Source organism: Microcaecilia unicolor, chromosome 3 (assembly GCF_901765095.1).
Source record: "Microcaecilia unicolor chromosome 3, aMicUni1.1, whole genome shotgun sequence".
In the NCBI taxonomy this organism is placed as follows: domain Eukaryota; kingdom Metazoa; phylum Chordata; class Amphibia; order Gymnophiona; family Siphonopidae; genus Microcaecilia; species Microcaecilia unicolor.
In genome coordinates this window covers 42,677,365-42,692,740 of record NC_044033.1, presented here as the reverse complement: position 1 = coordinate 42,692,740, position 15,376 = coordinate 42,677,365, and the positions used below count along the sequence as shown (strand labels likewise).

Sequence of the window (15,376 nt, the reverse complement as noted above, 5' to 3'; positions counted from 1 at the left end):
GGATGAATACCACCCGGTCCAGGAGATTTGCTACTCTTCAGTTTGTAGAACTGCCCCATTACATCCTCCAAGTTTACAGAGAATTCATTACGTTTCTCTGACTCGTCAGCTTCGAATACCATTTCCGGCACCGGTATCCCACCCAAATCTTCCTCGGTGAAGACCGAAGCAAAGAATTCATTTAATCTCTCCACTGCGGCTTTGTCTTCCCTGATCGCCCCTTTTACTCCTCGGTCATCTAGCGGTCCAACTGATTCTTTAGCCAACTTCCTGCTTTTAATATACCTAAAAACATTTTTACTATGTGTTTTTGCCTCCAACGCAATCTTTTTTTCGAAGTCCCTCTTAGCCTTCCTTATCAGCACTTGACTTGACATTCCTTATGCTGTTTCTTATAATTTTCAGTCGGTTCCTTCCATTTTCTGAAGGATTTTCTTTTAGCTCTAATATCTTCCTTCACCTCACTTTTTAACCACGTCGGCTGTTTGGTCTTCCATCCTCCTTTTTTAATACGCGAAATATATTTGACCTCGGCTTCCAGGATGGTGTTTTTGAACAGCATCCACGCCTGATGTAAATTTTTGACCCTCACAGTCATAAGTTTTTTTTTTTTTTTTTTTCACCATTCTTCTCATTTTATCATAGTCTCCTTTTTTAAAATTAAATGCAAACGTATTTTATTTCCTATGTATACTTACTTCAAAGCTAATATCAAATCCGATCATATTATGATCACTGTTATCAAGCGGCCCCAGCACCATTACCTCCCGCACCAGATCATGCGCTCCACTAAGGACTAGGTCTAGAATTTTTCCTTCTCTCGTCGGCTCCTGTACCAGCTGCTCCATAAAGCAGTCCTTGATTTCATCAAGGAATTTTACCTCCCTAGCGTTCCCAGTCAATATCGAGGTAATTGAAATCACCCATTATTATTGTGTGGTACCTGGTCAAAATAACCCTGACAAAAAAAGCTCCAAACAAAAAAAGCTCCCAACATAACAGCCACTGTCAAAACGGCCTGCCCACAATATAGCCCCTGTCAAGTTAGCCCCCTGACAAAAGGGCCCGATCAGGCTGCCCAAAATATGGGACTGCATTTTTTCCCCTAATAATCTTACCTTGCCAATCAGGATAAGATTAGTAAGACTATGAAAATGATGACAATATTGTTTTGTTTTGTTTTTTAAGTTAGCATGTTGATGGAAGAATAGTTTCTTTAAATAGCCGAACAGATCATGAATACCAGTTTATAGCTATAGAATTTTGTTCATTTATATATGCTTTATGCAGTTGAATGCTGGTAGGAATCTTTATCAGTGAAGATTTCAGTTGTAGTTTATTACATTTTTTTGTGATGTGTTATTTTTTTCTTAAGGGGCTATTTTGTTTTGTGTAGAGGCCATTTTGTCAAGGGCTATTTTGTTAGGGTGTGACATGTCAAGGGTTATTTTTTTACAAGGCTGTTTTGTCAGGGTTCTTTTGTCAGGACTCTTATGACTGGGTGCCTTATTGTGTTGCCCAGTTTGTTTGCATCTCTAATTTCTTTTAACATTTCTGCATCCGTCTGTTCATTTTGGCCAGGTGGATGGTAGTACATTCCTATCACTGTCCTTTTCCCCTTTACATGTGGAATTTCAATCCATAGTGATTCCAAGAAGTGTTTTGTTTCCTGCAGAATTTTCAATCTATTTGATTCAAGGCTCTCCTTAATATACAATGCTACCCCTCCACCAATTCGATCCACCCTATCACTATTCTGTCAGTTGGTTTAATCATTATGTTAAGAAGTTTAAATTAAAACTTTTAGTTTGCAACAATGTAGAGCTACTTATTGCATGTCTCTGGGTTGTGTTAAAACAGCATTGCTAGGGATTTTTTTTTTTTACACTACTAACAGTTAAAGAAAATTCTGCGTGTGCCCATTTTTTTTCTATGGTAAACTTTTTCTAAATTTCATAGTTAATCTGCTCTCAATTTAATTTAATAAAGACCTTCAATCAAATTGTGCTTGTATACTATTTTTTGCTCCTTATGAAATGAATTCTTTTGTAGCCCCTGGAAGTTCGAACACATTGGCATTGGTTTTCTATCTCTGCTGCTGAGAGATGATCGTGTGCTCCCTGTCCAAGCCATTCAATTCTTTGTGCAGTGTCTCAACCATGATGCACTTGTTGTTCGGAAGGTAAAGTTGTATACTAATCAAAAATCTTTCTCAACAGGATTCTGCTAGTAAGTTATTAGCTCTGTTGCTGTCCTCATTTTGGTTATGTGCTTTGATTTCCTATCTTTTCTGTCATTTATTGTTTACATATATCTCTTGCTGAAGCACTCTGCGCGAGTCGCAACAGTAATACATATATAAGAATATAAACCACCTATGTTAAAATTAGTAAAATATAAAAACATATAAATCCAAGAATATATTTGTAAAACAGTTTGTACACCCAATATACAACCATACCAGCTGCAGATCTATAAAGCACCATATTTAAAAGTTACACAGAAAAAATGAGATTTGATTTTTACCCTGAACCGAAAATAATCCCATTAAGCTGTGGTTTCCAAACCAGGTCTTGGAGACACCCCAGCCAGTCAGGTTTTCAGGATATCCACAATGAATATTCATGAGAGAGATTTGCCTGCAGTGCAGACAATGCATGCAAATCTCTCATGAATATTCATTGATTCTTACCTAAAATTTGTTTATTTAACTACTTAATTTGTATCATGAAATCTAGAAATTATATTTTACTAGTAAAAATGGCCCGTTTCTGTTTTAAAGGAAATGGGCGATAGCAAGGTTTTCCTCGGAGTGTGTATGTTTGAGAGAGTGTGTGTGAGAGTGACTGTGTGAGAGAGAGTGAATGTGCGAGTGTGTGACAGAGAAAGAGTGAGACTGGGTGCGAGTGTGTGTGTGAGAATGAGAGTATGTGCCAGGGTCCCCCCTCCCTCCCAGTTCCAGGGTCGTTGTCACCCCCCCCCCCCCCCGGTCTCTCTCCCAGTTGCAGGGGTGGGGTCCCCCCTCCCTCCCTTTTTCCCAGTTGCAGGGTTCCCCCCTCCCTTTTTCCCAGTTGCAGGGTCCCCCCTCCCTCCCACCCAGTTGCAGGGTCTGTCTGTCTCCCCCCTCCTTTTGTCCTCCACATTTTAAGGCACTGTCTATCCAGTTGAAACAGCTTTAGACTTGTTTCAGATGGAACAACAATTTAAAAACGACAATGTGAAGCAGCAGCTCCTAGGTTTGCTTGTTTTTGAGTGCATACCAATGACGGCTGCGTAGGGGAGTGGAAACAGAGATTAACCAATGGGCTTCCTTGCTTACCATAGACTTGCTTTGCTCACTTCCACTCCTGTCTATTAAACGTCCTGCAGCATCTCATAGATTTGCTTGCTTTGTGACTTCACCCGAGGCGCAGCCAATCAGTGGGATTCATGACGTCAATTTGATCTACAGCACCTAGCAGACCACGGTTCCAGGCAGCCTCAGATTGTTGGAGGTGAGAATTATTATATAGGATTTCTTTTTATTATTCTTAAAATTAGTAATATAATAGTGCTGAGTACATCCCTAAATTGCCTCGCTAGGTAATAACAATCACTACACCAATCGCACTATAAAATCGACTTTAATTATGGATCAGTAAACAAATTTTTACTTACCTTTCATAATACGCTGTTGGGGTGGTGTCTTCCACAACACATTGTTACCAGCTACAATAAACTAAAGTGTCCATACGTGCTTGCTTTTCCTCTGCTGGGTAATCCAAAAACATTGTGACACAAAAAACATTTATAACACAGTCTGCTCCTATGAAAATCCTCAAACTCCACAAAATATACAAAACCCTCCATTGTTCTTCTTACATAATCATTTGCATCCACAAAATTCTGAAACGAGCAACTGTAAATCCAATGAGGGAGAGTCCGTGACCACACAATGCTTTAAACTTTGAATCCTCTTCTCAAGAGTCACTGGTATTCCAATAGACTTATACCCAGCTGAAGATAAATTATTAAAACCTTTCCAGTCCTCTTAAGTTCAATGCTTGAATGGCTTATCAGCAAGTCTTTATCTCTCATTCTCGACATGGGCCATGTTTCATGAATGCTTCTTCAGGAGACCAAACTGTAAAATGGAAAAATACTATAACACATTATACTTCAAAAATATTGCACGTTTACTTTCAGATACAAACATTTTTATAAAGTCATACCAACTGCTCCTTCCAGGCCGAGATCATGACACCTTCCATCCAAAGATGCTCTCACATGCACAGTGAGATCTCCCACTTCTCCAAATGTTTTTATCATGAAAGAAAGTGGGGTTATCTTTAAACTTAGTGAACTGAAAACACGAAATGTTTTTATTCATAATATACCCCAGTCCACTTCTTAGTTCAATCCATTGGGCTTCACTGTATCCCATGGGTAAATGAATCTTTGCTCCTTATTGAACAATTTATGCTGTACATTGCCTCCCTATTGATTATCAATATGCACAAATACCACAAATCTAAAGTAATCCAATTGATCTTTCATTTGCTCCCAATGTTCCACCAAGGGTAAGGTCATTCACAGTGTAACCGTTGTACTTATTGTAAATATGCAGTGGTCACGGATAAATTGTGGGTAGCCAAATTGAACAGATTTTTTAATGTTATATTCTGTCACCAGTTGCAATTCCAAGCAAGTGGTTCATGCCATCCAGTGTCCCTGCAAGCTGTGGTACATTGAGGAATCTATCAGATAAATTAAGTATCAAATAGCTCAGCATTTGAGTAACATCAGATTATAACGCAGATTATAACGTTTAGATACCCCCTTGTTGGAACATTGGGTGCAAATAATACATCATCAGTTGGATGACTTTAGATATGTGTTATTGGTGCAGATTGATAATCAATGGGGAGGCAACATCAAGCATAAATTGTTAAATAAGGAGCAAAGATTTATTTACTCATGGGATACAGTGAAGCCCACTGGATTGAACAAAGAAGTCAAATGGAGTATATTATGAATAAAAACATGTTTTTACATGTCAAGTGGTGGTTAGATGGCGACTCTGGCTGCATCAACTAAGGCTGGTACTGGGCTGGTTTGTATGGTCTGAGTCCCACATTAGCAGTCCAGTATAGAATGGGCTGAAGAGACCTTTGACTGAAACTCCAGTAATTTGGAACGTGATGACAGTACCGGACAGACTTTTACGGTCTTTGTCCCGCAAATGACAAGACGGGTTCAGATAGGCTGGAGTGGGCTTTGATGGCAACTCCAGTAGTTGGAACACAAGGACAGAGCTGGGTGGACTTCTATGGTCTATGTCCCAGAAACACCAAAGAAAGACCATGATCAAGTATATAATATCACATTCATTGTTGATTTAAATCTTGAATTGATAATGAATGTGACTGTTGGGTAGACTGGATGGACCATTCAGGTCTTTATTTGTATTCACTTACTATGTTACATTTAGTGATTTCAGTTCGCTATAAGTTTAAGGATAACCTCGCCTTCTTTCATGATAAAACATTTGGAGCAGTGGGAGATCTCGCTGCGCATATGAGGGCATCTTTTGTATGGAAGGCAACATGATAGGAGAAGCTTGATCTCGGCCTGGAAGGAGCAGTCGATATGAGTTTATAAACATTTTTGTATCTGAAAGCAAATGTGCAGTATTTTTGCAGTATATTGTGTTATAGTATTTTTCCATTTTATAGTTTGGACCCCTGAAGAAGCATTCGTGAAACGTGACCCATGTCGAGGACGAAGAGATAAAGACATGCTGATAAACCATTCAAGCATTGAACTTCAGAGGATTGGAAAGGTTTTAATAATTTATCTTCAGATGGGTCTAGTAGCTAGAAATGTTAAGTAGTAGTAGGGTATGAGTCTATAGGAATACCAGTGACTCACTGAGAAGAGGATTCAAAGTTTAAAGCATTGTGTGGTCATGGACTCTCCCTCATTGGGTTTACAGTTGCTCTTGTTTCAGAATTTTGTGGATGCAAACAATTACGTAAGAACAACAGAAGATTTTGTGTATTTTGTGGGGTTTGAGGATTTTCATAGGCGCGAGCTCTGTTATAAATGTTTTTTGTGCCACAATGTCTTTGGATTACCCAGTGGAGGGAGAAGCAAGCACATATGGACACTTTAGTTTATTGTAGCTGGTAACATTGTGTTGTGTAAAAGACCACCTTAATAGTGCATTATGAAATATGAATAAAATATAAACAAAAATGTGTTGATTGTTTCATACTTGGAAGTCATTTTTATTGCTCAGTTGGTGTAGTGATCATTATTGCTATTATCTAGTGAGGTAATTTAGGGATGTATTGAGCACTATTATATTACTAATTTTAAGAATAATAAAAAGTAAATTATAATTTCTAGATTTCATGATATAAATTAAGTAGTTAAATCAACAAATTTTAGGTGGGTATTAGTGGATATATTGATTGATTTATAAACACTTTAGCCCATATATGATCAATATTACGATTATTCATTGTGGATATCCTGAGAACCTGACTGGTTGGTGGCTGGGGTGTCTCCAGAACCAGGTTTGGAAACCACTGCCATAAAGGTTTCTATTTAAATGATTTGTTTGGGTTACTTGAAACTTTGCCTAGACTTAACCGGAAGAACTTTGCTCTCACAAAATTAAAATGCAAAGTTGAAGGTATGCTAAGGTACAGTTAGACTTTAACTCATGCTGAATATTAATATTATCCAGTTTCTTTGAATCACAGAAATGGGTATCCTAAGGGTAATGAGAGAGCTGGCTAAATTTAGGAAAGTATGTAGATATCAGAACAGGTGGGCCATCAGGGCTATAGCGTGGCCAACGTTTTGTCCCTTATGGCATCAGTAATTAGGAAGTGACAGAAGTTATGTTGCTGTCTCCTAAATCAGCTAGGTTTTCTGTTGTCCCTAGGCCAGGGGTAGGCAACTCTGGTCCTCGAGAGCCGCAGGCAGGTCAGGTTTTCAGGATATCCACAATGAATATGTAGGAGATAGATTTGCATACCATGGAGGCAGTGCTTGCAAATCTATCTTCTGCATATTCATTGTGGATATCCTGAAAACCTGACCTGCCTGCGGCTCTCGAGGACCGGAGTTGCCTACCCCTGCCCTAGGCAACTATAATAATTATTTTTACTTAACTGAAAAGTTCTCTGACTATCTGGTTAAAGAAAACTAGATAACTTATAAAGTTAACCTTAGATAGTGGGATACTAAGTAGGCTCCCAAATTTCTGTGGCAGCTGGTATCATAGAATTGGACAAATTCAACTAAATGCCTAGTCCTCTGATTTTTAGTAAGGATTCCTGTTCCACCAATGGCATTGTTATTGAGACCCGGAGAGGATCTCGACGAGGAGGTAGACAGTAAGAAAGTAAATGTTGTTTAAGATACATTGCTTCTTTTTCCATGTGTGAAGCTTTATACCCTAGGCCAGTGGTTCCCAAACCTGGTCCTGCATACAAATCTCTCATGAATATTCATTGTGGATATCCTGAAAACCTGACTGGCTGAGGGTGCCTGTAGGATCAGGTTTGGGAACCACTGCCCTAGGCTTAAATAATAATTGCACAAGGAGTTGGTGTACTTTCCTTTAAATAAATCATTCTGTCCTTGTTAGCATCTTAAAACTGAATGGGTAGCTACATTCTGGATTAATTTTAGACAGAGGACACGTTACTTTTGGTAATCTTTTTTTTTTTTTCTAAATTTTTATTAGAAATGTAATGTTATAAAACAAATTCATCTCCAACCCCATACAATAACTACAAAAGGCTGACCACCACATAGGTAATAATATTTAAAATTATCAACCCCCACTCTAAGAAAACCCTCCTTCAACCCAACTAAAATTCCTACAGTTCTGTAAAGCCCACTGTTCTTTCAATAGACTCCAAACATTCAAGTCCCTCTACCTTCCCACTCTCAACTCAAATCTTCCCCTGCTGAAAAAAGATCCTGTAAATGGGATCCGTTCCTCATGTACAAATTATAATGATCTTGATGCTTATCTGTCAGCTTTTCCAGGTACTTTTGGTAGTCTTAGAACTAATGCATTGCAACAATTGGGTCTACTTGTAAACAATACATGAATTATTTTGATTTGATTTTAATGGAGGAGTGGCCCAGAGGTTAGACCACCGATCTTGCAATTCAGAGGTGGCCGGTTGAAATCCCACTGCTGCTCCTTGTGATCGTCGGCAAGTCACTTAACCCTCCATTGCCTCAGGTACAAACTTAGATTGTGAGCCCTCCTGGGACAGAGAAATATTCAGAGTACTTGAATGTAACTCACCTTGAGCTACTACTGAAAAAGGTGTGAGCAAAATCTAAAAATTAAAAAAATAAATAAAATTTACCCAGTTATCTTATATATATATATATATATATATATATATATATATATATATATATACACACACAGTGCATTCCATTTAAGTGCACGTTGGATAAGAGCATGCTCTGTTTAACTGCATGCAGTACTTCGGTCCCGTTTTTAGCACCATCAATTTGTATGGGGAGAAACTTCGTTTTAACGTACCACTGATAAGTGCAAGATTTGCTTATATGCATGGTTCAAGACCGCTCTGCAGGAAAGACTCCGCATAAGCGCGCTCATGGAATATGGAAGCTGATTGACGCGTGACAACCAACGAGATTTCCAATTTACTGCCTCGTTAACTGCCACAGGCAGAATAAATGAAAGAATGTTGTTAGGGCATACACCAGGGTCGTCGTCATGGCGGAACTGTAAGACTTTAACACTGGATGAACGAATAAAAGTTCTTAAAAAATTAGAAAAGTCAAGCATCTATTGCTAAAGAATATGGTGTCAATCCCACTCAAATTTCACATGTCTTGAAGCAGAAAGACCAGCTTCTGGAAGACTGGCAAAACAATACAAATCCACAATGGAAACGAAAACGGGCAGGAAAAGCTGAGGAGGTAGAAGATGCTCTTCGGTGGTTTTCTCGAGTCAGGAGCAGTGCTTATGGAGAAAGCTAACCAGGTAGCAGAAAGTCTTGGACTGACTGAATTCAAAGCCACTGTTGGATGGTTGGAAAGATGGAAGGAGAGGAATAGCATAAAATTCAAGAAACAGCATGGTGAGAAACAAGACGCTGATGACTTGGGTGCTAAAAATTGGGTTGTTTCAGTTCTTCCTACCATCTTGAATGAGTTTGCACCTCATGACATTTTCAATGCAGACAAAAATGGTCTCTACTGGTGAGCGATTCCTGATGGAACATTTGCATTCAAACATGCCGAAACTACTGGAGGTAAAACATCGAAGGACCGACTGACAATCCTCCTTTGCTGCAATATGGATGGGAGTGAGAAGTTAGAACCCCTCGTCATTGGAAAGAGCAAACAGCCCCATTGCTTCAAGAAAGTTAAGCAACTTCCTGTGTCATACAAGGCTAACGCAAATTCATGGATGACTGGGGAAATTTGGAAACAGTGGCTAAAGAAATTAGACACTAGAATGCGGGCACAAAAGTGTCAGATTTTGCTGTTTTGTGATAACTGTGCTCCACACAGGGTTGATGTAAGGCTGTCTAACGTCAAGATGGTCTTCCTGCCACAAAACACTACCTCCCTGATCCAACCTCTGGATCAGGGCATAATAGCCAATTTCAAACAACATTATCAGGCTCTTGTGCTACGTCGTCTGATGAGCATTATGGAAGACCAGACTGGCAAGGATAAACGTGCTGTTGAACTGGCTCGTAATCTATCACTTTTGGATTCCCTACATATGCAGAAAGAAACCTGGAATCATGTTACACAGGCAACCATTGTGAACTGCTACAAGTGGGCAAGCTTTGTTAAGGATGTGGAGAGGGACAAAACAGATGCAGCTGTTGCAAACGCGTCAGATGAAGAGGTTATTGACATCCCAGCCGGTGTTACTGAAGAGGAGTTCCATCGCTATGTAGCTGTTGATTACAATCTACAAACAGCTGAAGACAGCACTGTTGTCGAGATATGCGCCTACACGCAGGCAACAACGGCTGATGATGGAACAGATGAAGAAATGAGCAGCGAGGCACATGCTGACGAAATTCAACAACCTCCTCCTGTCACTTTTGCAAGAGCGCTGGAGAGTCTGAACACCGTGCGGGCCTATCTGGAGGCCACTGGATGTCAGTGCTATGACAGTTTTTACCGTCTGGCAGACGTAGTCTATGGAACTCACAGACCCAAGAGTGTACAGAGGACTATAACTGATTACTTCAAGCCAGCCTAATGTCAGTTAACTGAGACAGTATACTGTACATATAATAATAAACAGTACTGTACATAAGTTTATCAAATGTCAAGCTTCTTTGGGTCACAACGGTTAAGTGCACACTCTGGTTAACTGCATGAATTTCTTTGGTCCCAGACCCTTGCACATAAGCGGATTGCAGTGCATTTATATATAACTACATAAGTATATAGGTATCACCGTATTGGAACAAAGCAAAGGTCCATCAAGTCTAATGTTCTGTTTCCAGTACTGACCAATCCATGTCACAAGTATGTGGCAATATAAAAAAAATAGCATGAAATCTATTTTGCTCAATCCAGGAATAAACCTTAATAATGGTTTATGGGTTTCTTAAAATTAACTTATCCAAACAGTTTTTTAAATCTTGCTATGCTAAACTTATACCACATTCTCTGGCAACAAATTTCAGAGGTTAATTACATGTTGAGTAAAGAAATATTTTTCCTATTTGTTCTAAATATACTGGAATCAAAGGGTTAATTTTTAAAATGGGATTTAAAATGTATTAAACTTACCCTCAAAGGGTGTCTTTGGATCTGTCTGGGTATTGGTAGCAAATGAGAGTTGAGCTCTGGTAGTCTGGGAGTCTTAGGGGCAGGAGCTGGGCAGGTTGCTTCCTGCTGCAGTGCTGCCCATATGGGGAACAAGCTTTCCTGGGCAGCTGTGACTAGGAAAATGGCGTGCTTGAGGCCTAGTGCTGGATCCAGAGGATCCACCAATCCATGAAATACCTTCCAGAGCTGTGACTGGGCCCAAAACGAAGCCGGGGCCTTGATTTTTGAGTTGTAGGAAAATTTGTGGCTTTTTGCTGCTTCCTTGGGAGGGGGGTCCACTGGGACCCAAACTGAAGACGAGGGTTGAGTCTTTAGGCCCTGGAGAGCCAGGTAAGGGATCTGGTAGCCTGGAAATCCGTTTATTTTAACTTTAAATTGCTGGTTTTGGATCTGTGGCATTGGCATTTAAAGAGGTTTTTTTCTTTTTCTTTAGGTAGTTATAGGGTCTGGAGATCTTCTATAGGTAGGTTAAGGGGATGAGGATTTTGAAAAATTTAATTTAAGGGGTTAAAATACAGGTTAGTGGCGTGGACTGGTTTTGGAACTGTTAGGTGGTTTTGTTTTGGAATTTCTTTGATGGGGTACTCTTCTGGGACCATAATTTAATTCTACTGAGGGATGTCTAGGGATTTTGGGTGAATTTGGACCATTTTTAAGGTGAAAAACGTGTCACGTTCTTTAATATGTGAATTTTAAATATTTCAAAAACATGGTTTGGATCATATAAGGTGGACAAGGTTCTGGAAGTGATTTTTATTAACATTTCTAGAGCGCTACTAGGGTTACGCAGCGCTGTACAGTTTAACAAAGAAGGACAGTCCCTGCTCAAAGGAGCTTACAATCTAAAGGACGAAATGTCAAGTTGGAGCAGTCTAGATTTCCTGAATAGAGGTAAAGTGGTTAGTCTAGATTTCCTGAATAGAGGTAAAGTGGTTAGGTGCCGAAGGAGACATTGAATAGGTGGGCTTTGAGTAAAGCATGGTTAAAACATAGTCTTGACATTCAGAGGTGGCTGGTTCAAATCCCAATTCAGCATTCCTGACAATGTTTTGTGTGACTATCACATTTTTACGTAATAATAAAAGCTGCAGCCTGAACATTTTGTTTAATAGTAGTATTGTCCACCTCAACATTTAGATTCCATGCTATTTCACCCTCTAAACTCTGAGTGAAACATGAAGAATGTTTAGAAAACAACCATTATAGTATAATATTTACCTGCTTGAAATTTACAGTTGAAAATTGCATCCTTCATTTTTTAGATTAACATGAGTAGCAGCTTGAAATACATCTTTGATTGGCTTTCTAGATGTAACGTACCTGTGAAAACAGGTAATCTTAAAATGTTCTCTCCTGTGTAGGGGTAGAACTATAGATGTTGTCCTATAATATATGTATACTTTTACCCACTTTTTTTTGTTGTTTCTGTTTTGTTTTGTCAAAATTATCCATGTATTACTTTGGTCAGGAAAAGTATTCACACAAGAGGTGTAAGTGTCGACAGGTGCTTTTCTGTAGGAAATTTTCAAATTTTAAGAGTGAGCATGCTTTCAATTTGAGAATCAATGGAAAATCACGTATGGGGACTTGACAACAATGCAAGCAGCATGAAAATTGCCTTTCTAATGTTCATGTGGCTTGTGGTATTTTACTGTGGACAGAATAGAAAGGAATCTACTTATTAGGTGAAAGTGTTGATAATTTTTGGCATCCTATATTTTGAAAATGTTTTTTAATAAATAGTAGAAATACACAATTTTTTCTCTTAAGAATATAAGCTTAATATTTTAGTACAAATGAAACCTGCCTCATTTCCAAGTCTTTATCTGTTGTAGATGGCGATTTCTGCTGTTGCTGGCATTCTGAAGCAGCTAAAGAGAACTCATGTTGAAGTATCCATATGTCCGTATGAAATCAGTAAGTGTTAGAGGTTCTCACCTTGTGTAGCCATGAACATGCTAAAATTCAAGTCTCTTCACCTTTATCAACAGCTTGTATTCTGAAAAAGAGTATAGCATTTTCACTTTATATTTATTTTTGTTACATTTGTACCCCGCGCTTTCCCACTCATGGCAGGCTCAATGCGGCTTACATATACAGGTACTTATTTCTTAAGAGAGATTCAAATGTGAAGCAAAAGAGTTAAACAAATATGTTGAGAAAATGAACATTTTGTTTGACTTTATTTTACTAAGTTTTCATTCAACATTTCCTATTGAGGACAGTAATGCATCACACAGAATGTGTTGTAGGGCAGGCCGGTAGCACTTCTGTGCATGAAACAGCTGAAAATGTAGTAGAATGTATTGGAACAATTGTGTTGTCTGATATATATTCTCAGAGGAAAAGCTGGAAATGCAGCCATTACATGTGGCTGGACCCAGGGCTGGCATCAGTCAAGTTTTCTTTACAGTTAATGGTAAAAATTTCACTTTCTTATTGACTCTCCTCAGTTCGACTTTGCTTTTCCTTAAGGTTAGTTAGTTTTACTAAAGTGTGTTACTGCATTAACGATGATAGCACCATTAGCATGCATTAGTAGTAAAATGGTCCTTTGTATAAAGTGGGACCTGCAATAAGTAAGCTATGGAACTTTGTAAGTCTAAGTGCTTTGAAAATATGCCTCCACATGTATTAATGTATGTTAGTACTTGGTAACATGGTTGTGCATACCTTTATGTTTTTCATCAAAATTTATCACTACCTCAGTCGGGTGTTTTTCTAAAATAATTAATTTCAGTGCTACTTTTCTTTTGTCATCAATGTCCCAGAAAGAAAAGAAAGTCAGGAGCTTCAAAAGGTTTACCAGGGATAGTTGTATGATGTCAGTTCTGACCCTCATACTTTGTCTGGATGCTAGGCAATGATGTCCTTGGTTGTGACACTTGTCAGAAGATGTCTACTAGAGTCTTTGTAACAGACAAGAATATGTGGGAAGGTTCTACTCTTCTAATAAGTCGGATCCAAAAGTATCAGCAACATTGACCTTGAAAAGCTCTGGAGCAGATGGTACATTCTCATCAGAGACATCACTCTTCAAAGTGAAGCACAATAGAGGCCAGGGAGATAGTATGTCCACTGCACCTCCCACCTGATGAAAGTGAAAGATGCCACTTTATTTGTATAAATGGGCACTGATGTACAGCCTTAAGGCAAAAAAGCATCAATATTGGTTTTTGTCAGAGCACAGGGGTGAAAATAGAGAGATACTGGTTGGGACCATATGTTCTTCCAAGCTTCCTCGCACATAGGGTTGCTTATCTTAGCAGACTTTGGGGGATTATGCTGGTCTCCAAGGACTCAGGTTACTGCCACAAATGCTTGCCTAGTCTTTGCATGTACACACCAGTACTTACTAAGTTTGAATATTTTTGTTGAGAAACGTTAACCATTTAGAGATTTTGTATGAGACTTGAATCCAGGGGCATAGCCAGACACCCAATTTTGGGTGGGCCTGGACCCAAGATGGGTGGGCAGAAGAACCCCGCCCCATCCCACAGGTGATTTGGTCTCTCCTCTGGCCTGCATGCCATATGGTCTTTCAAACATCCCCCCTCTCCCGCATACCTTGTAAATAGCAGATCTTTGCCTGCAGCAAGCATCAACTAATACACACTGCTCATGTTGGCTCCACAGCCTTCCCACTTATCCAACTTCCTGTTTCGCACAGGTGGGAATACGTTAGAGGGAAGGCTGTGGGGCCGGTGTGAGCAGTATATATCACTTGCTGCTGCTGGCAAAGATCTGCTATTTACAGGGTATGAAGGAGGAACAGTCGTTGGGAGTTTTCAGCTTGTGGGGCTTGGGAATCCCTGCCAGTCACATCATAGGTGTACTGCTACTGGGTGGGCCTGAGCCCAAAGTGGGTGGGCCTAAGCTCACCCGGGCCCACCCTTGGCTACGCCACTGCTTGAATCTGTTGTATACTGTCTTGTGTTGTGTGCTCTGCAGCTGTTGTACTTTTGTCCACCTTGTAATTATGTATGTTTAGATGTACAAGCACTAGTAAGTTAGATGTAGAAAAAAAAGTAATAAGACCAGCAAAAACAGACTTTGAAACGAAGTTTGCTATAGAAGCAAGAGCAAATATTAAAATCTTTTGCAACTATAACCAGACAAGAAGCCTGTGAGGGTGTGGGTTTGGATTTCTGAACAACCAAGAGGAAAAAGGAACTCTCAGGAAGGATAAGGTATTAGCAGAAAAAATAAATGAGGTCTTTGTCTCAGACTTTACTGAGGAGGATGATAAGGTCATATCTGTGCCAGAAACTAAGTCTAGAAGGTGTAATAGATAAACTAGAGAGCATCAAAAGGCGTGACCTAGTGGTTAGGGTGGTGGACTTTGGTCCTGGGGCACTGAGGAACTGAGTTTGATTCCCACTTCAGGCACAGGCAGCTCCTTGTGACTGGGCAAGTCACTTAACCCTCCATTGCCCCATGTAAGCTGCATTGAGTCTGCCATGAGTGGGAAAGCGCGGGGTACAAATGTAACAAAACAAAACACCTGGACTGGATTATATTCACC

At 39.5% G+C, this 15,376-nt stretch overlaps 1 protein-coding gene across 2 annotated transcripts in view; it reads left to right on the top strand.

The window, feature by feature from the left end:
• Nucleotides 1–15,376, top strand: part of PSME4 (proteasome activator subunit 4) — a 363,943-nt gene that overhangs the window by 255,343 nt on the left and 93,224 nt on the right. For both annotated transcript variants that reach the window (XM_030195844.1, XM_030195843.1), the window contains 2 exons: nt 2,053–2,182; nt 12,687–12,768. In XM_030195844.1, the coding sequence (XP_030051704.1) occupies nt 2,053–2,182; nt 12,687–12,768 (212 nt within the window). The remainder of the gene's footprint in view (nt 1–2,052; nt 2,183–12,686; nt 12,769–15,376) is intronic.